We start from the raw sequence: 21,251 nt of genomic DNA, 5'->3' as shown, positions 1-21,251 counted from the left end.
CCGCCCATTTGCTGAGCCTGTCCAGGTCATCCTGGATCGCCCTCCTGTCTTCAGGTGTGGATGCTTTGCACCAAAGTTTGATGTCATTGGCGAACTTGGCCAGTCCACTTCTGACTCCAATATCGACATCATTAATATGGGTCCAATGACAGAGCCTTGGGGGACCCTGCTGGTCACAGGGCACCATAATGATTGACTTCCGTCAATTACCACCCTCTGGGTCTGACCACGGAGCCAATTTCCCAGCCAGTGGATCATGGTGGAACCAAGGCCACAACTGGCCAGTTTTGTCAAGAGGTGATCATGGGATACTGTCAAGATATATGACATCAATCTCTTCTCCCTTGTCCAGGTGATAGGTCACCTGGTCATAAAAGCAAATGAGATTGGTCAAGAAAGACCTACCCATAACAAACCCATGCTGACTATCCCTCAGAATGTTGGCCTTGGCCAGTCCATTAAGGATGGCCTCTTTAATAAACTTTTCTAAGACCTTCCCCAGGATAGAAGTCAGGCTAATGGGCCTACAGATAGCCGGATCCACTTTCGTCCCTTACTTGAAGATAGGTACCACATTGGCCTTCTTCCAGTCTTTGGGCACTACACCAGAGCTCCAGGAGTTTTCAAAGACCTGTGCCAGAGGCTGAGCTATGACGCTCGCCAGCTCCTTGAGTACCCTGGGGTGTAGATTGTCAGGGCCGGCTGATTTGAAGGTATCTAGCCTCTCAAGTGTTCCTTCACGAGGTCAGCATTGATGGAGGGCAGGGGATCTCCCTCACTCGGACCTCCCTGTCCCGAACCAGACATGAGCATCCCATGGGACTGATGAAAGACCGACGCAAAGTTCCCATTTAATAGGTTGATTTAATAGGTACCCAAGGAACCATAGCTCCATCCCACACCCTGCCCCACCCTGGCTGGGCAGTGCCTGCCCCTGCCCCTGCCCCCTCCCTCACCACGGGGAGTGTTGATCTGCACTCTCCATGCCCCTTCCCTCCCTCTCCCCTTCCACTGCAACAGACTTACCAACTGCATGCAACTGTATTGGAAATCATATTGGAATTGGCCGATATGCCTCCTTAAAAACTGGCCATCTGTATCAGCTCAGAAAATCTCTATCAGTGCACCCCTACTCACTACAGGATCAGGGATGTAGGTTTAAGAATAATGAATAAATAAATAACAGGTGTATTATTTTCAATCACAGTTAAGCTATTGCTAGGATAATATTGGTAAGTACAATATTTACAAAAATATATTCTTTATTGTTATAATGTTTATAAGGAGAGAACTGTACTGTAGTTAGACATCTTAGTCAGAAGTCTGGCAGAAAGTAGAGCAGGCACCCTAGAGACTATCTGGCTCAGAGAGGCTCATAACTTTTTGTAAGCAACAGCCTACTTCCTCAGGTGCTATGAATGGACTTGCAGAACTAGATAGATGGGTACTAAATAAAAAGGATTTTAAATACGCAGGAGGGGTGCTACTGAGGGCAGAAAAGATAGGTTGAATAGACCAATAAGGATGAAAAAGGCAATTAACTCATTCAGGGTTAACTGTTACCCCCTGTTTATAAAGGATAAGAATTTAAGTCATATGCTTGTTTGTGATGGTGAAAAATGCTTCTTCTTAAAAAAATGGTTTGGAATTATGTTGTTTCTATGTACACATTTCTGATAATCTAACCACTTTGACTGAGGGTTATCATCACTTGTTATCAGAGACCATGAATGTGAGTTGTTACCAGGGAGTAGCTGATATGCAATACATTCTTGCCATTTGCCCCACAATAATTTGTGCATTGTGTACGCAGGTTTTGTGAGTGAACACGTGCAAAATTAATAGCTGAAGTTTTGACACTAACAAGTTCAGATCCTCTAGCATCATTTTCAAACTTAGTGTTTCTTCACTTAATATTTCTTGTATGCATTCTAAGAAAATCCCTATGCTGGGGGTGGGGGCAGAAAGAAAGAGAGAGTGAGACTGTGTATGAGTGTACAGAAGCCTACTTTCATGAGCGACCTGTTTTACATCTCCACTTTTTCTGATTTGTAGCAAGAACTTGAACATGGATTTTCTACCTGGTAGGTGAGTGCCAAGGATGGAGATCTTCCTCACATTCTCTCTGGCTTGTGATGAGAAAGCTTGGACCTGGCATAGGTGCCTAATGTCAAATAGGGTTCATGGCTGAGAATCCTGATCTGAGATAGGCATCTCCACCTAACTGGTTTTGGTGGGCAAGGCTTGGACCCCCTCTCCTCCCATTTCTCCACTGCTTAGCATTTCTTTCCAGGCAGTGTAGGCAGCCCCTTGTTTGGTGTGTTCATCTCATTTTTAGGTACCTATCTTTTCTTGGTAGCCTGAGTTCTTAAATCAGACTATAAATTCTACTAGGAAGCAGGAAACCTCAAAGTTGGTGCTGCAAGCTCTAAGTCCCATTGTGCTCTAGTGGTCATAACTGCAGATGGAGAAGAAACACTTTATTTCCAAATTAAACTGTCAAATTTAATATAAATCCATACTTGTTGTCAAATAATTTGGTTCAGCTTTTAATCAAAATGTATCTTTTACCGTGTTCGTTAATGCCAAACAATGCCTATAGAATACTTTGACATGGAACAGTTACTAGTCGACTTTGAAAGGCAAAAGGATTAAACATAATTTGAATTATTTGCATGCAAAATAAGCAGAACTATCATAAATGTATAATTCATTGTATTTTTAGTAGGATGATATAAATTTCTCATTTAGTCTTAGTTTCTGTCTTAATGATTAATGTACCCAAAGGCAACATTCTAGGATATGCAATTATTATTCATCCCTTTCAAATTCATACTATTGAGTATGAAGAGAAAAAAGTTAAATTAGTTTCCAAAACATAGTAAAATACTAATGTTGTTAACGATGTTGTTGAGTTGTTTCAGGTAAGATACTGATTTTTTTGTTTGCCACTGGACAATACCTTTCTTTTACTGAAAAAGGTTGAAGCCTGGGACTCAGTTATTTTTAACATATGACTACCTGCTTTACTGTTTTACTGTGTTTCAAGACAATACACACATTTTGGAAAACTAGAAATTACAGCGATATACATTTTCAGTCTTGTGTATCTGATGTTGGCAACTAGATCAAGGTTTAGGAAACTAACTATACATAGGTATAACTAACAAGTTTCACACCCTAGGCAAAATCCTACTGAAGAGCAGAGTTGAGGGTCTGGGGGGGGTCATCAGGGTGCTCATTCTTACTTGCCTTGGGGCTTAAAGACCTTGGCGGCTGCTTTTGCATCACTGTCTGCCTGCCCTTGGCTACAGCTTCTGCAGTGTCATGGTGTCCCTGCACCCAGATACTGCTGCAATGGTGTGGACTTCTTGGAGGGCCACTATTCTACAGGATACAGGCTAATTATCTGTTTAAATCTTCTAAATGTAGGTTTATCAGACTTGCCCATCTTCATGTACCCAAGCTGGTGCTTGAAAACTGGGCTTTCAGCATCTTTTCTCCTTTTCCTTATATGAAGCTGAGAGGACTCTGAGGAGATTGGATGTTTCAATGACTAAAACCTGCACATAGTACTTAAAAGACTTAGGTACTGGTGTTAGGTATCTATGGGCATGACTACACATTGCTGTATGGTGACATTGTTATGGCACTGTGCTTTAGTACTTTCAAAAGGTACAAAAGCATGGCTCAGTAACTGCTCGTACTGTGCCATGTGCATGGCGCATGGTTGGATTTTGCTTCTACTTCACCATAAGGGTGTGCTAAAATGGGGAAGCATGTTGCTACAGAGAAATAGCTGCCAATCATGTGTAGATCCATGTGATTGCTATGTCACCACAGCACACCATATGTTGATATAGCATGTCACTATGGTGATGTAGGACAATGTGTAGACATGCCCTACAAATATCTATGGTAGACAGACAAGTGGGTGATAAAATCCAAAAGTCAATTAAAGTTTTCCCAGTGACTTCAGTAGGATGAGGATTTGGCCCTACACACATAGCTGCATTATAAAGAAAGAGAATATTGTTAGCCTGATCCTACACTGCCATGTACCATCTATATCTGTTTCAACTTCTCCAAAGTGTATGTAAAATGCAACCACTCTGGGATTGTAGCATTTTACAGTTGATGAAAATTCATACCTGATTACTATTACTATCTGGTCTAAATCACCTGTACTAACTTTAAGAGTCAAATTCTGAAGTTCATACTAAGGCCACAACAGGCATTCATTTCTAGCAGTAGAAATTTCTGATAAAAGTTTCCAGAGGAGTAGAAGTACAGATGGGTGGCAGAGGTAGAAAGAGGAAGCTAGCAAGGCCAGAACTGAGTCTGGGGACAGATTCTCTGAGCCCAATTCCCAGCCCTATCATTGCTGCCTCTGTTGCCCATCTTGCAGTCCCTGGTTTGGGGAAGATATGGGGAGCATTGCCCCACTGCTTCCCTCCCAGATCAGACTGGGAGGAGAACATACAAGCATTCATTCTTATGAGACAGTTTTTCTCACAAGAGAGATCATCCAGGATAACACTTGGAAGATCTTTCTCCTGGAGGAGGTATGTTTCTCCTGGCAAAAATGGAATGAATGTGGTGTGCTTGCAGTCTCTACTGGGAGGCCAGTGATTTCTCCTGGTAGAAATGTCAGGGCAGTATGTGACCTAAATCAAAATTATTATTGACTTCCATGTGTTTTCAGTTCAGTAAAACAACATGTTATTCTGACTCCATTATTCTGGTAGAAAAAAAAAATCATAAAGAATAGGTCCACCATTGCCAGTTCCTAAATACCTTGGTATTACATACTCTCTGCCTACCTACTCTCATTGAAGTTCATATTTTTTCCAATAACACTTTCATAAAAAGTCCAGGAACTGGGAACCCAAATTAAGGTTGCTGTCCTACCCTAAGAGTGAGGCTGTAGAATCACACTCTTCTGTTCTCTCTCTCTTTGTAGCCCAACAGGCCTTGAAAACTTTTAAGCACAGCAGTTCAGCTTCAACACATGGGATAGGAAGTGATTTCCCTGGGGTGTAACTTGGTGGTTAGGGCACTTTCCATTGGGAGTGGGGAATGTTGGTTTGGACCTTTTCAGACAAAGGGATTTGAATCTTGGTTTCTATTTTCTGAACAGGTGTTGTCAGCACTAGACTATTATGTAAGAGGAGAGTACCATCACGTCCTCTGGGAGCCACAGGTTAAAAGGGGAGAGTAAGTTCTGGTCAGTTTTTGTAAATAAGTAATACATACTTGTAGATATTATAGGGTTTTTGTGGGTGATATATTTTTGTGGACCAACCAAATGGTTGGGATAGACTTAGACAAGCTTTCAAATTCAGTGCCTTACTGTTCTTATACCATTAAAGTTAATGGTAGTTGGCTTCGTCAAGCGTAATGTCAGTCCCCAAATCAGCAAACCTTAATAAGTAGGAATACCTCCTAATGATGTTAGCAAATAAATAAATAATATATTAGAAACAGCAATACATTTGAGTGAGTTGGAGACTCTCTTCATTCTGGAATGGCACTAGAAATAATCACCTAAACATTCCAGAAAGAGAGAAAGGAAGAGAGGGTGTGACTCTGGCCCAGTGAGGTGGCACCCCCATGGGAGGAAGAGAGGGAATCCTGTGTTCTTTTCCTTCTACCAAAACTATTTATGCATTTTATATTAGAGAATCATTACTTAAATACCCCTGGCAAGAGCAGTGGCCAGAAGGACTTCTTTCTTCCAGGGGAATGCCATAAACATTAGGCTACAGCAATTTGTTTCTACTCACTTTTTCATTTTACCCTATGAATCTTTCATTCATGGTTTTTCCCCAGCTTAAACAGGATGGGGAAAGCCCACCACCATCAATATAGCTCTCCATAGGCCATGGAACAGGGTGGGCCGCCTGGGCCATGACCCAACCAACTTTTAGCACTTTAATTTATATAACCTACAAATATGCAATTGTCATTCCAGTTAAAATTGTATAGCTATTTTTTTAACTACATAGCTAGCTAAATTAACATGCTAAAAATTGGTTGGGCCATGGCTTGGGTGGCCCACCCTGTTCCGTGGCCTATGTAGCTCCCTCCTGGTGGTGAGGGCGCTCGCTCGGAGTGTGGGAGATATGGGTTTCAACATCCTCAGGATAGACCTAGAAGCAGGTCTTTGGCTTGTTGGGAAGGTACTTTTATTACTATCCTTTGGGGCAAATGGTGATTGCATCCTATTTCCCCACCGGCCAAATTCAACAATAAATGGGGGGCACTATTCTTTATGCTAAACACAAAGGTGCTGTCATTTAAGCCTTTCTGGTACAGGTCAGTGCCTACCCCCTGAGCTTTCTGGATACTGATGTAACTGAAGTACTTTCCTTGCAGCCATGAATCGAATACCAAAGATCCAGGGAAGAGCAAATTTCAGATGCATCCCTGTAGCTTAGTTTCCTGTTAGCTAGTTGTAGGCATCTCTCTGCTGAGCCACTAGGGAACTATCAACTAAGCAGGTAAATGTGATTCTATTCCACACTGTTCAGGTCCATGAAAAAGAATTAATGCAGGTAGTGAGTGGGTGGTTCATCTACAAAAGAAGATACAGTTAGGAATTTTCAGGACTTGAACAAGATACAATAGGATCCTACCTAGGTGTCTAACAGTGGAAACAGACATCACCAAAATTTTCATGGCTGCACAAAGGCCAAGCAAACAGATGTTCATACCCCTTGTCATGCCGCAAATCCCCCAAATTTGTGGGTACAATATAAGTGGTATCAGTTTGTGCTCTTTTATTGTGGAAGACGTTTGTTAGGTATATGGTGGGAGAATTCAGTCAGCCCAGAGCTGCCCATACAGCTGGGAATTCCCAGTTCCCCATTCGCTACAGTCCTGGAGTGTAGAGGATCAGGCCCCAAAGCCCTGGAAGCACTTGGCTGGGTTTCTTTGTTTGGGATTGTCTAAGCTCCTGTCAACACTTTGGTGTGGTCTTGGAGCTGGGACCACACTGGTAAGTCAAACATGCTTTGGTGCCATCCTGGGACTAAGATTGCCAGTCATCTGATTGGCAGTCTCAGCCCCAGGATTGCACTGGAGCCAGCTTTCCCCTCTTGTAGAGATGTGGCCTGGAGATTCCCTGGGGTGCATCTCTGCAAGAGGGGAACATGTTGCCCCTATCCCACAGGATTGAGGGGTAGGGCAACAGGCAACATGCATTTCACCTAGTGAAGCAGATCAGCTTCCCTTGGCACATCTGTTTATACCCTAAGATCGTTTAGGTGTAGCTCTTAGGCACACAAGTGAACATAAGTGCTTAAATGTGATCTTATTCCACCCTGCTTGACTTCCTGAGAAACTGTTAATACAAAAGGTGGGTGGGTCTTCCTCCTCCTTGCTGCTTTTTTTGTGATCCAGCCTTAGGGATTAGATGATAATGTATTACAAAAGTAGGTATATTAATAGATTTTTAGCCACTCAAAGGTGGAATAGAAAAACACTCGGCTTCCTAAGTCCACTTATGCACCTAATAGGTGGAATAGAATCTGGCCCCAGGTGTCTAGCCATGTCAATTTGAATCACCACCCTGGGTCACAGAATCTAAAATATGAGCTTTGCAACGGTGGCCTAAAATACAGTAGAGGTGCCTTAGAAGACAACTAGGACCTGGCCCTGGACAGAGTGAGAGCAATAAAAGGAAGCTCATGAGAAATGAAGGTTTTAGATACTGCAGGGTTTAGAATGGTATGTCATGAATAAAGTATAGGGTCACACATTAAATGATGAAGGAAAAAAAAGCATGATTATTCATTCAGTTAGCTCACTCCACACAGTGCAGTGAGCAAGGGGTTCTTGAGGAAAAATAGGATGTGGCCATGTAATTAAATTGTACCATAAGATGTATTAAGATTGAATGAATAACCTTTATTCATAGACCATTTAAGGTTTTTGGCTGGCTTACTCAACTTAATGTAATTCTAACAGGGTTTTTAAATGCAGGCGTATTATATATCATACTTGTTATAGTAAGTATTTATAGTGTCTAGGGGCTAAAAATATCTATTGTGTTTTCTAATTTAGTTCTACACCAATGAAGCATTATTTTCCATTGTACATTCTCTGGCATTTTGTCCTGTCTAGTTTACATGCTCAAAGTAATGCTTTTGTTGCATTTACAAATATCACTCACTATTCTGCAAATTACTAAGATATTTTGCTTTTTTAATAAATCTTTCTTTTTGATATGTACCATGTTTGATGTCTTTTGCTGGTTTTCCAACATTTGTGTGTGTGTGTGTGTTTCAGCTGTCATTTGGATGTTGATATGTAAAGCAAAATGGCTAAAATCAACACCCAGCATTCCTACCCTAGTATGCACAGGCTGTCTGTCAGAGCCTCTGGTGACGATGTCGAACGAATTGAAAATGGCTTTAGCAGGTAATACATTTCTTTCATTTTAGTCAATCACGATATATTTTTAGCCACCTCTGTAGCACAGTGCATTAAGGGAGGGTGTGTCTATGTAATCATTGACCCAGCACAGTTAACAGAGTTTCAACTGCTAATAAATGCAAAGAGCAAAACAGTAGATGGGCTTGAACTGAACACCTTGCCAGGGTCGTTTGACCCCAGTATTCTTTCCTGCCATGGCCGGGGGTCGGACTAGATGATCTGCTCAGGTCGCTTCCGACCCTAGAAACTATGAAACTATGAAACTTTGGCTGTTAGAACCTGCATTCCTCAAGTAGCAAAACTCTTGTTCACTTCAGGAGGAATTAACAGGTGCTCAGGAAAGATAAATCCTATTCTTGGAGCACTTCTTAGATTACTAAGCAGGTCAGGAGGCTTTCTGTAGCACCCATCACTCTCCCAGCTATTGAATCTGCTTAGCTGCAATCCCCTGGCTTCATCTTTCAAACTGCCCTGCAGTCTGGGGCACAACAAACCTTTGCCAGAGCTGTAGTCTGCAGAACATGAAGTGCATCCTACTGCTTTTTCAGGGTCCACCTCTCCCACACCAGTGGAGCCCTTCAGGGCTCTCTGTGGGCTTGGGGGACTTGCAAAATGCCTGGGGACTTAAAACATAGCAGTGGACCTGTGTTAACGTGCTATAAGACTTCAATTATGTTCTGAGTTTAGACAAGCCCACGGCCTGCAGAGAGATGAGGGAAAGCAGAATTTGCAGTAGTCATGCTTTCTCAGCTAACCTAGGCACAGTGTGGCCAGCCACTGTTTACTGCTTATGTATAGTGTCTGGGACTAGAGAAACACCTAGATCTGCTTGGAGTTTCTGTGTGAATGATGGGTTGGGATGGTAAGTAACAAATGGGGGCCTGGAGACACCCAGGGCACCCTGTTAGCCCACCCATGTTTCCTCTTGCATAGCCTCAACACTTTCTTCCATGTGGGCTGCCTAGGAACATGCACAGCTGCATGATAAGCAGAGCTGGTCTTGTTCCTTACAGAGAGGCCTGGTTGACCTAGAGGTACTACACAATGGCCTTGCTTGTGAAGATTTACAGCTGCCATGACTGCAGGTCTTAACACTAGTTTTGTGTCCAGTGCTCAGTGACTCCCTCAGGAGAGTAGGAAAAATGCAGCTGAAAATGAAAGTCTTTCTTTCCTTCTTTCTTTGATGTCCTCTCAGTACAAGATATCAGAGCCTGACAGCTTCTAGAACAGACTTACAAATATGCAGTTGTGAGTGTATTTTTGCCAAGGTTTAAACATTTAACTGAGTCATTACGCTCATTACAATCAGCAACAGCATCAAAGGTAATGACTTGATTATGACAGCTAAAGGGGTTGAAATGTGTAAGTTTGCAGCAAGAATTTCAATCTATCAGGATGACGGTGATCCTGGGAAGACATGGATTTAAAACCATCCATTTGCTGTGAACAACATTAATTACAGGAAATTGTAGATGAGTAAAAAGATGTAAGCTCACTCTTGAAATGAGATGACACATTAAAGGTTTGTAAGGTGTTCTTAACAAAATATAGAATACTCTTGTAACATCCAGCAGCTGTTCACATTCACACTTGCACAGCTGGAGATATATATATATTTATTTATTTATCAAGAAATAGCATAGTTTGGATTAGTTGACCTCTGAGTAAGAACTATGTGATATAAGTAATGAGACAAGCTTCTGAATGTTTTGATAACATTGCAGCATTCTGCAAAACGCATGCAGTTTTATAAAAGTGTTACTCATATGATTGAAAGGAAAATGGGGAATAGAGCTTATGAGCCTTCTTGCTACAGAAAATGTTAGAGAGTTTGGCCTTATGGAAAAAGAGTTTGAATGGATAGGGATCTCTGGTAGGTCCTATGCAGCAAGATGTGATTGCTTCATTTATTCTGTTTCATGTTCTTCAAAAGCTGGTTCTAGTCTCCAAACCCACAATTAGACTATTTATTTTATAACTTCAGACATTATCATACTTTAAGGGAGAATCCCCCCTCCCCTCCCAGTTCCTTCTTTCTCTAAGGCCCAAGACATATGTAACATTTGAAATGCCTCAAAAAATGAAGCACTTCAGCTGTGGACAGATGTGCAGCCCCTTGCCGTACTTTGCTTTCTGCTAGAACGCTTCCAAATCTCCACAACAGCATGACTGAGTGCCCACCTCCACTCACCAGAACTGCAGTGCTCCCCCCTGCTGGAATGGGGAAACCCCCAGACCCTCCTACTAGAAGAGGGAGACCAGCATCAGAGATGTGCAGGGATTCCTGCTCTCTAGCCCCAGGGACAGATGAAGACGTTGGAGAATATTCCTTTGCTGTCTGCCCTGCTCTCCACCTCCACATCTCAGGATGCCAGAGGACTAAGCAACCCCCTGTCAAGCTCTGTAGAGCATGCTGCCATAACTGGAAGTGCTTGAAAATAAAGTGCTTCCAAGCTGCTACTATTTCAATCCACGGTTATTTTGAAGCACCTTTTTTGCCATTTTTGGAGTGCTTCATAGGACCTGGATGCCAGTCTACTTACCCTTTGAAGCACTTTGAAGGTGTATAAAGTGCTTCAAAGGTTATACTTGTCCAGGAGCTTATTCTTCAGCTTCAAGTGTTTGAAGGAGGACAGTGCTAGTTAGCTGATGGCCTTGGGCCTATGCCTGATCCCTTTCTGTAGGCAAATCTCCCTATATTCATTTATTTATGATTTGCTGCCATATGGATCTAATTCAAACCACATCCCAAGAGGTGTTTATCCATACCGCAGTAGAGCAGACATATGTTAAGCATTGCACAGAAGTTAGAAAAATGGCATGATCATACCCTGGCATTAAAAATAAATAAATCAACTGCTAAATACCTTCAAAACCATGAGTTTGTTTTAAGAATTGTAGGATATTTAAAACAGCAAATGTGGGAGTTGCTTCATGTACTTTCTCGCTAGGAGTTACACACTTTCAAGTTTCCCCCCTCAAGTATGAAGACTAGAAACTTACTTTTTAAACAGAAGAAAGCAGATTTCTGCATATGACCCCAGAGATGAGGGTTTAAGAAAAACTGCAGATATAGTGAGACCTGGCAATGGTGGCTGGAAAGGTTGTCGTACAGTGAGACACAGACAAATTTAAAACTGTGATGAGTCCAATGTGCCAAAGAACTTTGGCTCCGATTTTTAAAATCCAGCCTCTCATAATGAATGGGTGTTGTTAACAGAGCAGAGCTATTGTTGACCAGCAGACGTATGAAACAAGCTGACAAGCAAGTAGAACCAGGAGGCTAGATGTCTAAATGACATCAGTTAGGTGGGGCATCAAACAGACCTCCTTGCAAAAGCAGGGAGGTCAGTTTGATGCCCCATTCATAACCAGTTGAGAGCATAACCGCAGTTTCCATTTCATGATGCTGTTTATTTCCTTTTGTTTTAACTGGAAGTGATTTTGTTTGATTTTGCTCAGAAGCCAGATGAATGCAAAACTAAATTTAGGACCAGATTATGGCTGACCTATTTGGTCATATAAGAAGGTACAAAGAGCCTGTCCTTCTGCACCTCCCTGGCAAGCAGCATGCTGAGCTACACCTGCTAGACACTCAGAAGGGACAAGAAGAGCTTGGGCCCCACATGACTGATGGTTTGCAGAGGGGACAGAAAGCTTCACTCCCCAAAGGGTAGTGCAGACCTTCATTCCCTCTGAGGCAAAAGCCCCCCCTATCTCCTGCTGTGGCACAATAGCTCTTCAGTGTCTACCATGAGTTTGAGCTGAAAGGGCGGAACTGAGCTTCTCACCATTTTTATTTTGTGCCGTTATCTTTTGCTCAATAAGCTCCATATTCTCCTCACAAACTGAGTGTCCAATTTGGGTTAACAATAGCAATAATTATTACTGATATTTTAATATTTATGTTACAATAGCACCCAATTGGGGTTGTCCCTCTCTGGCACTATGCAAACAAAATTAAAAACACAACTCTGCACTGAGTTGCTTAGAATATAGTCCCATTCTTGCACCTGGCTTCCTGTGGGCTGGCCTTTGTGCCTGTGTAACTAGGCCTGTGTCGGGTCATGACCTCAGACAGGGGTTGGTAACCTATGGCCTGTGGGCTGGATCTGGCTCACAGAATGATTTTATCTGGCCCACAAAGCCCAGATGTTGCTGATGATCCACTGGTGATTCTGCAGTGACAGTGGGGATTTGCATTCATGAGGGTGGCTGGAGGACATGGCAGCAGCTCAGTGAGAAGCCCTAGTCTGCTTTGGAGCCAACAAAGATTTTTCTGCCTACCACTCCTAAATGTTGCTGACTGCTGGTCTAAGAGGACAAGGACCGTAGAAAAACAGAGGGAGAAAGGAATCAGACAAATACTGTCTTATGCAGTGGAGTTCATTTCAGATTTACTTGGTTAAATGAGAGTAGAATCTGTTTTAATATATTTCTAATTAATTCTATGTGATGTCATAATGATAGTTTCAGACACAAAGATCTTTGGTGCATTTTTAGTGTATTTTTTAATGATTGTGTTAGATATGCATAAGACTGTGAATGTGGAATGTGGTAACTTCAGTACTTTCTTCACAAAAGGATTATGTTGTCCCTACCAGTCTACATTATATCCGGTGCAAACATTTTTGATAAGATCAGCCTAGTTGCAAAAAGTCTCAAGGTTCATGCAGACAAATTAATACAGGAAATGCCCTTTTTTAAAATGGAAGTCAAGCAAGGAAAAAATAAAAATAGAAAGAAGAGAAATCAGAAAACCCAAACAAAACAGTCCAAAGTACACTAAGATAGCAATCCACCTATCCAGCACTGGCCTCTTGGCCAAAGCTTGAGGAAAGCCTTGCACTTTTTGAAAGCTAAACTGGTAGAGGAAATTATCATCCTCTTCTGAACATGCTCAGTCACTAACAAGTCGCAGTCTCCCCACGTGACAGGGGGGTCTTTCTATTGATTTAAATAGTCACTGGGTTGGATTCTAAGTGATTACATTTATGACTTAGATTATGTCTACATAGCACAATGCTTGGGCACCAGAAGCAGTATAGTCAGGTTAACCTGGTGCTCTGCCTGAGGTAATATACTCTGCTTCTTAGGCTACAGTGCTTTTGATTTATTTAGTTCAGCTCTGCCATAACTATCTCTACATGGCACTGTACTGAGCCATACATATAAAGTGCCAATTGATCTCAAATAGATTGAAAGCTAGTCTCTCACATAGGACTCAGACGTATCACTTGATAGATCAAAGTTATCAGCTTGAATTACATCCGTTATCAAATATAAAACTTGCATAAAAAGATGAAGAGCTAGGGTTATATGTTTCCTGGAGCTAACACTTTGAAGACATGCTCCATGCTTCCCAGATGACGCCTCAAATAATACTATAGAAATGTAGTTATATTAAACATGTTTATTACTTTCCAATTTTGTGAGGGCATAGTGGACTCCAGATTTTTAATTTGTGAGGGCTACAAAATACTGAGGAGGCTATTGTGAGCAAGTTGAATAATAGATGTATTTGCTAATGCATGGTAAATTAACTATGGCTAAGCTCCATGCCACTGCAGCAAGATTGCTACCTATATCCCACGTAGGTCAGATTAAGTTAGCTCAGTTATCTCAGCATCAAAGTGAAGTCTGTAGTATGGATGTGCCTTTTGCCAGATCTGGTATCTGCACACTTAACTCCTTACCTAATGCCAACAAGTATCCAAACAGACCAATGCTAGTATCAATGAAAAGGAGGTTGAGTGTAGAGACTTTTAGGGAAAAGTAAGTCAAGGAAAAGAAGCCAGGAAATAATGTCTTTTTTGTAGCGAGTCTCACCTGCCTGGATTTTGTTCAGACCATATGAACACGTGTCCAATACCTTAACCTGGACTTTCTGAACATCTGAGATTGTGTGCCCGTCACTAAGAAGATGTGGAGTTCTTAACCTAGCTGTTCCAAAACAAATGGCTAATGTGGCTGTAGCTGGTGAATAAAATGGCCGTTGATTCTGGAACAAGAAATCCTCTGTTTGGAATCATTTGCCTTTGCATACTCATTATATTAGCTCCAACCTTCTTGGACATTCATAGGATCTCTATTTCTCTAAAAGGGATTCTTTTCTCGGCTCTGCATTTCTGCACCATGGTCATTTCTGTAAGAACTCCCGTCCATTCTTTCCTTTTTTAAAGTAAAACACTTCCCAGACTTATAAGAAAAAAATGACAAGAAAAGCAATAAAATATTAGAGTTGCAATAGTACTTCAGTGTATTTGTGTGGGCACATGTATTTGAATTTACTTTCCAGCATCAAACACGGTACGTGATATCACTCTGTGTCAGGAAGATAATAAGATGATAGAGGTGAAAATCCTTGTAGTCTCTAATCCAATTTGGAACAAAGTTCTTTTCAGTGCGATAAAATGGTGCCATATTGACTATAAATTTTTGTAAGTCCTTTTTTGCATTGTGAGTACATCCAAGTTAGTTAATGGATTGCTCACTGGTGCAGCATACCTCAGCAGTATTGCCAGTTCTTGCAATCTTACTGTAGGTTTCATTGTATTTAGTGTTTTCTTTAAGGCCTTATTTAATAGACTGTCTGCTTTTGGTATAATAATAGTAAGTTTCTAGGCTTCATGGTCATGGAAGAATGGCTGAAAACATGAATCCTAAACACAATGAGGAGACAAATAAAAAGAACACACAGTTTATTGGATGAAATCTTGGCTCAGTTGAAGTCAATTCTGAATTTTTGGTTGACTTTTAATAAGGCTAGGATTTCACTCATTCTAAAAATGTTGTGATTTCAAAGACAGTCTCATGATTTTAAAAGTCATAGAGTTCAATAGTGTCAAATGGGATGCCATTTGATTGTATACTAGTTACTACAAATTTTGTATCGTGTACTGTTAAGACCATATGTTGGTAGAATCACTTTCTATGCCTGCCTCCATAGATAGCAGAATTTCCATTGATTTCCCAGGGTACAGTCCCAGGAAACCAAAATAGCAGGCCTTTCCTGTGTTTACTTTGTGCTTGGCTGAGATAGCACTTGTGATGGAAAAAGCAGGATTTTTCCCCTAGTGTTTCCTGAGTTGATGCACAGAACTGAATGATTGGCAAAAGCAATGCAGAGCTAAGTAAAATCTTTTAAAACTATATTTGCTTTTTCAGGACCCATTCACTGTGTGAGGACACATGTTCAGAATTGCAGAGAGTCATTTCCATGGAGACAAGAGGCCCGTCAGAATCACGGAGGGGCTCGTTCACAGGCAGGGGAGCAATGGCCAGGTGACTAACTAGTCTCATTTCCAATATTAAGGATAACACGCTATCAAGAAATTACTGAATATTGCAAGCAAGGGAAAGACGTTCATCATTTCTGCAAGAAAATGAGTTCAGTCCATCTGAAATGGAGAGGCCCGCAAGAAACCTTAAATGAAACAAAGGTGCTTTGACCTTGATTCTGTACTCATCTGTACTCAGTCAAATTGGAATAAAATCTCTAATGTGCAAGAGCTGGTGATGGGGCTCCAGCGGGCTCATCCGAGGAGGAGAAAGGGATTCATCTTGAGATCATCAGCACTGAAAAGAAATTGAATACCGGAGAAAAAGATGAAATGAGGTCAGGCAGTAAGTGCAGGGATAAATAGAAGTTTTTCTCTAGGTTGTTAACTGGTTATAATAGATTCTGTTGAACACGAAGTGAGGAGTTATTCCCTCTCAGCTTTAATAGTGGTAGATCTTGCACTGCGAATGCAGGGTCTACTGGGTATTTTTAGGATTAAGGTATATATGAGACTCACTTGGAGCCACAGTTAAGAAAGGCTGTTGATTCTGGCTCTGACTCAAATTCAGAAAAGCATCTCAGAACAGCTTCAAGCAAATCCCTGAGATTAAGCAAGCTTAAGTGTCACTTACTTAGAGGGGACTTAACAACATGCCTGAAGCTGAACATGTGCTTAAGTGCTTTCTGAATCAAGACCTCTGGGTGTGATTTAGAGAATTTCAGCTGGAGGTACAACGCTGTATTTGTTTTATGATATCGTTATTAAAGATATTAATGATTAAACATCATTTATTTTTAAAAAGACTGATAACATTCAGGAATGTTGAAGTAATTTTTAAAATAAAATTTATTTTTCACTATTTTTCATCTTGGACAAGACGATGAACAAAATGATCATTTTCCTTTGTGCTATTAGTTAGTTTTTTATTTGGGTTCTCATGCAGTAGCAGGCTGTTTGCAGTGTATGAAAGCAAATGGCTTGTAGTGGAATGAAAAAAAATGGTACTAGGAGTTTCTTTAAGTTTTTAAAACCTGTTCATGTCCTGAACGGATATGATAGCATCCTGTTTCAATATTCTAAATTCTAACTAAGGAGAGAACACCCAAATAATCCTTTCATTACATTTGCAAACTGCAAACTGAATTCTGCCCAGACAAGCAGAAAGACACTGGGGCTTAATTTCCTTTTTGAAGGGTGCTTGTACGCATGATGATGTCACAATGTACATGTGATGAACATTTCCCTTCGTGTGGCTTAATGGCATCACCCATTACATGTGGGAGTTTTGGGGGTTTTAAATGAGTTTGCATTGTTGCAAACAAAATTAAATCCTAATGTAATTTAGTTTTCAATTTTGCAACTTTGAATGTTTCACCCATTAGTCAGCTTGGCCCACACATGTGGGAGAGGTGGGCAGGCTCTGCAGAAAGAAAGGATTGGGTTCCTCACCGATTCTGCCTTCAGCAGGGTCCTGCGGCTGGCAAGACACCTGGGGCCACCCAGGAATGGGCTGGCTTGCCCCATGGGCAGCATGGTGAGGTGGCAGGAGGGTGGCTGGATGTGCTGGCAGCTGGAGAAAGTAGGTTGATAGGCTGGAGAGGCGAGCTGATAATTAATGGCACAGATTAATGGCCCCCTGGCCATGGGAGAGATGAGCAAGCTCTGCCAGAACAAAAAAAAAAGGATCAGGCCCCTCACCACTTTTGTCTTCAGCAGGCACCTGTGGCCTCCAGGACAATAACATATATACAGTGATGGAAAAATCAAATCCAACATTTCAGTTAAACTCACTGTTTCAATTTAGGGGGCATTGAATGCAGCCCTAAGGACTAAAACCCCGTCACATGTACAAGCGCCCTTTTTGTCAGTATGGTAAGGCTTGTATCAATTAATCCATGACCTTAGTGAGCCTAGTGAGGAGGATGGCTGTTTTTTTTGTAGAGTTGCAATTACTTTCAGTCTTTTAAATCATGGAGGTCTTAGATTATTCATGCAATCCTGACCCCATGGGGAAACAAAATATAAGATACCCTTCTCCGATTTCTTTCACTCCACATATTACTTCTTTTTTTATTATCGTTTACATCTTAGACGTAAGAGATTCTGAGGGAGTCTGTCACAAGCTATTTCCTTAGGACCTTGAGAATCTGTAATCAAGTGGCAGATATTCCATACAACAGCACTGTAAATTGCTTAAGCACTAGTGTTTTCATCATGGTTATCCTTATGCCATCTGAGCAGATGTAGTGCTAGTTTCCTCTGGGGAAGTCTAAAGAACTTTTCTTGAATATTACAAAGCCTATCAAGGAAGAGCTGCTCTGTTCAGCATTTTATTATGCTGTTTGCTCAAGGCAAGTCTGTGTGGCATGCAGATGTACCACCACTGTCCAGATGCAGTTACCATTAGAACACAATACAGAATATTGCTGGATAGACTCTAACCACTGTTAGGCAATTTGACCGCTAGTATTGTTACTTGGATGCATTTCAGAAACAGAGTTCCTTTTCTGCTTTACCAAGAATAATTATTATCCCTGAAGAGCACCTAGCTCAGCGTGGGAAGAACATAAAGAGGAACATTAAAATACAGCAGTGATAAAACTGTTTTCCTGGTGCTGTGACATTTTTTATTTACTTTATTCTAGTGCTCCACTGGGGTTTAGGATGAGGGATTGTAGTTTATATGCAACAGTCAATTACTGGTTCACAGTTCTATTATCAGTATTAGTCATTATAATCTATGTACTATGCACTAAACAACTTAGGGAACATGAAAGGAGACGCATTGTTTGTGCTGATGAATTTACAATCAGATAGTAGATGTGACAGAACAAATGAATGCTCTACAAGGTAGGGGGTGAATATAGAGCCACGGATCTAGACCCATGAATCTAGAGCCACGAGGGTCAAAAAATAAGGTTGCACAGTTATTGGCGAAATTCAGCCATAACCCATCCCAGCAACATCTATTGAAGGGGAAGTGCTCTCTTGCCTGAAATTCCCACCACTCATCATTTTACAATCCAGCTCTTCCGCAGCCTGTTCTCTTTCATCATCAGGGCATCTTTTGGGCTCATTTTACATGACCACATTTGAGTTCACGATCTCTCATCACAGGATCCCTCACCACACCAAGGTTCCTCCTTATGTCAGTAACTCCTAGCTCTGAAGGCAGATCTAAGTTCTCTCTCTCTTGCCAGCCTGCTTGCTGATTGGCAATTGCTCTCTGGCTCCCATGCCATACTGGTTGGAGTTGGAGTTCACTAGGTCATGGTAAGAGAAGAGACCTCCTGATCCCTCTACTTTATGGGTCACAACCTTTTAAAGTGGGAGGCTGCCGCTTGCAACCTAACCACTACTATACGCTGTTAGTTCTAGTAACGTGATGGGCATCCTGAGACTATGAAAACCTTAGTTGGCAATTTGATGCAGCTGTTCTAGCTTCTAGCGGTAGCTGTTCTATTCTTGATGTTCCATCTGACATTTTCATCTTGTTCAGATAGTTTTGCACGTATGTTCTTTGCAGGGTGTCTCAGTTCATGATATCTCTGAGATCATGGGCCACGAGGCATTTGCATCATGAAGACCAAAGGCCGGATTCTTTCCTTGAGCGTATTCGAGGGCCAGAGCTCAAAGAAGTGTCCAGCAGGGAAAGCAACGTTCACTCCAATTTGGGAAACCCTGAGCAGCCAGCTGGACGGAAACGGTAAGATGATATGATTGTATTTTTCTGGGAGTAAAGGGACCTCGGGGTAATTGCCATTTTCTTTGTTTGGAGTATGGGCTTTATTGGAAGATAGAAGATGAGTAGAGTAGCTATTGTTCTCCAGAAACTTTCATGTAAATAAAAGCTTCCAACTTCAGGAGAACTGAAGAAAGCATGGAGATTTCTTAACTGTACAGAAGTTACCATTTCCAGTTACAGGAGACCTTGAGAGAATGCATCTTAGGACAAAAACAGATGTTTACCCAGGGATTATTATGCCAGGGATTTCATACATGACTTTCTGTAGGTTACCATTGCTTTGGCAGACTTCCTTGGCTAAGCAGCAGAGGGAGGACATGGTGCAATTTAAAAACTCTCTGGGGTTTGTTCTCACTGAGGGAGGCACAAGTCCTACTTTGTAAGCAGTTTTCAGAAGTACAAACCAAATGCTACATTTTTCTGGCAGTTGGAACAACAAAGAAACTTTTACAAAAGGGTGCCACATGCAGACAAGGTTGTTAATTCACCTATGGCTGATGATTTCCCACTACTTTTGTCTGCAGTCATTGTGCTTACTAGCCAATGTGCATTCACAATTTAGAAGTGCTCAGGTAAGAATAAATCCAGTGCTTGAATGGAGGGAATGTGCTTTACCAAACCATTGGTATACTGGGTTTTCTCTCCCTTCCCCAAGCAGGGTTGGGGTATAAATATTTAGGTTATCCAATCCTCAGGAAGCATGGAAAAAAGGCAGTAGCATGACTATCACATGAATGATGATACTGAATCCTATTTCATTTTGAATGGTTCCTTGTCCCCCCTCAAAGGTACCTGGGCTAGGATTTTGGAAGGGAGGCCTTTGGTTTATGATATTTCTGGTGTAAATGTTGTTCAGACCTTGAACTTTGTTCTCCACTACTTAGGAGGAAAATAATTCTCAAGGGCCACATTGGTCTATGGCCAGCTTATCTGCTCTTGCCGTACTACTTGAAAGCAGTTCCTGATGCAAGCATTTAAGTGCGATTCTCAGAGTAACTTCCCAAGACATTCAAGTACTTGGAAGTTCCACAATAAATATTCCTACAAAATTCATTAGCACTTAACTCTACCTACTTGGATTTCAACCACTGACATCTTAAATAGGTCCTGGTCTAGAATCAGAAAAATTCTTGACTGCTGACCTGAATTATTAGAAAATGTTCACTCTTTAGCATCACGAGCAAGTTGAGTCTTGTCTTAAACCTGTTTCATTAATTAAAGTAATCAGGGCCTTCAGGAGAACACATCATACATTTCCAGTGGTATTCCACTTTGCCAATGAGCATAAAAACATGGCATAGGAGTTTAAAGCAACTCAGCATAAAGAATATCCTTAGAATTTGTTCCTTTCCTTTTGACAAAAATACTTAGCAGAATTCACAAATTTGTTAGATATGACAGGACCTTGCCATAAGCATTTCTGCTGTGGCCTCCAACTTGCTACCACTGGGCTGTTAACCATGTGGCTTAGCACCCACACCACCCTGGCTTCCTTTGTTGAAACACAGAGACAAAAATTGACTTTTTAGAGGGCATGTTAGTCTGAAGTGCAGGGTCCTTACCCATTTTTGTGGTTACCAAAAGTTGAGCAAGGAGGTGAATTATCAACAAATTTTGTTTGTGCTCTTGTCTGATAATTCAGAGCACACTACAGGCATACCTCGGAGATATTGCGGGTTCGGTTCCAGACCACCGCAATAAAGCGAATATCGCAATAAAGCGAGTCACACGAATTTTTTGGTTTCCCAGTGCATATAAAAGTTATGTTTACACTATACTGTAGT

The 21,251-nt window shown here is 41.4% G+C and overlaps 1 protein-coding gene across 1 annotated transcript in view; it reads left to right on the top strand.

The window, feature by feature from the left end:
* Window positions 1–8,304: 8,304 nt before the first annotated feature.
* CNGA3 (cyclic nucleotide gated channel alpha 3) overlaps window positions 8,305–21,251 on the top strand; it is a 42,756-nt gene continuing 29,809 nt past the window's right edge. The window contains exons 1-3 of the mRNA XM_019529448.1: window positions 8,305–8,424; window positions 15,607–15,723; window positions 19,249–19,428. Of these exons, the coding sequence (XP_019384993.1) occupies window positions 8,324–8,424; window positions 15,607–15,723; window positions 19,249–19,428 (398 nt within the window). The 5' untranslated portion in view covers window positions 8,305–8,323. The remainder of the gene's footprint in view (window positions 8,425–15,606; window positions 15,724–19,248; window positions 19,429–21,251) is intronic.

The sequence above is a fragment of the Crocodylus porosus genome, unplaced genomic scaffold (genome assembly GCF_001723895.1).
Source record: "Crocodylus porosus isolate Cpor-Errol unplaced genomic scaffold, CroPor_comp1, whole genome shotgun sequence".
Lineage (NCBI taxonomy): Eukaryota > Metazoa > Chordata > Crocodylia > Crocodylidae > Crocodylus > Crocodylus porosus.
Note: the sequence above shows the minus strand (reverse complement) of the source record. Positions and strands in the feature narration are given on the sequence as shown.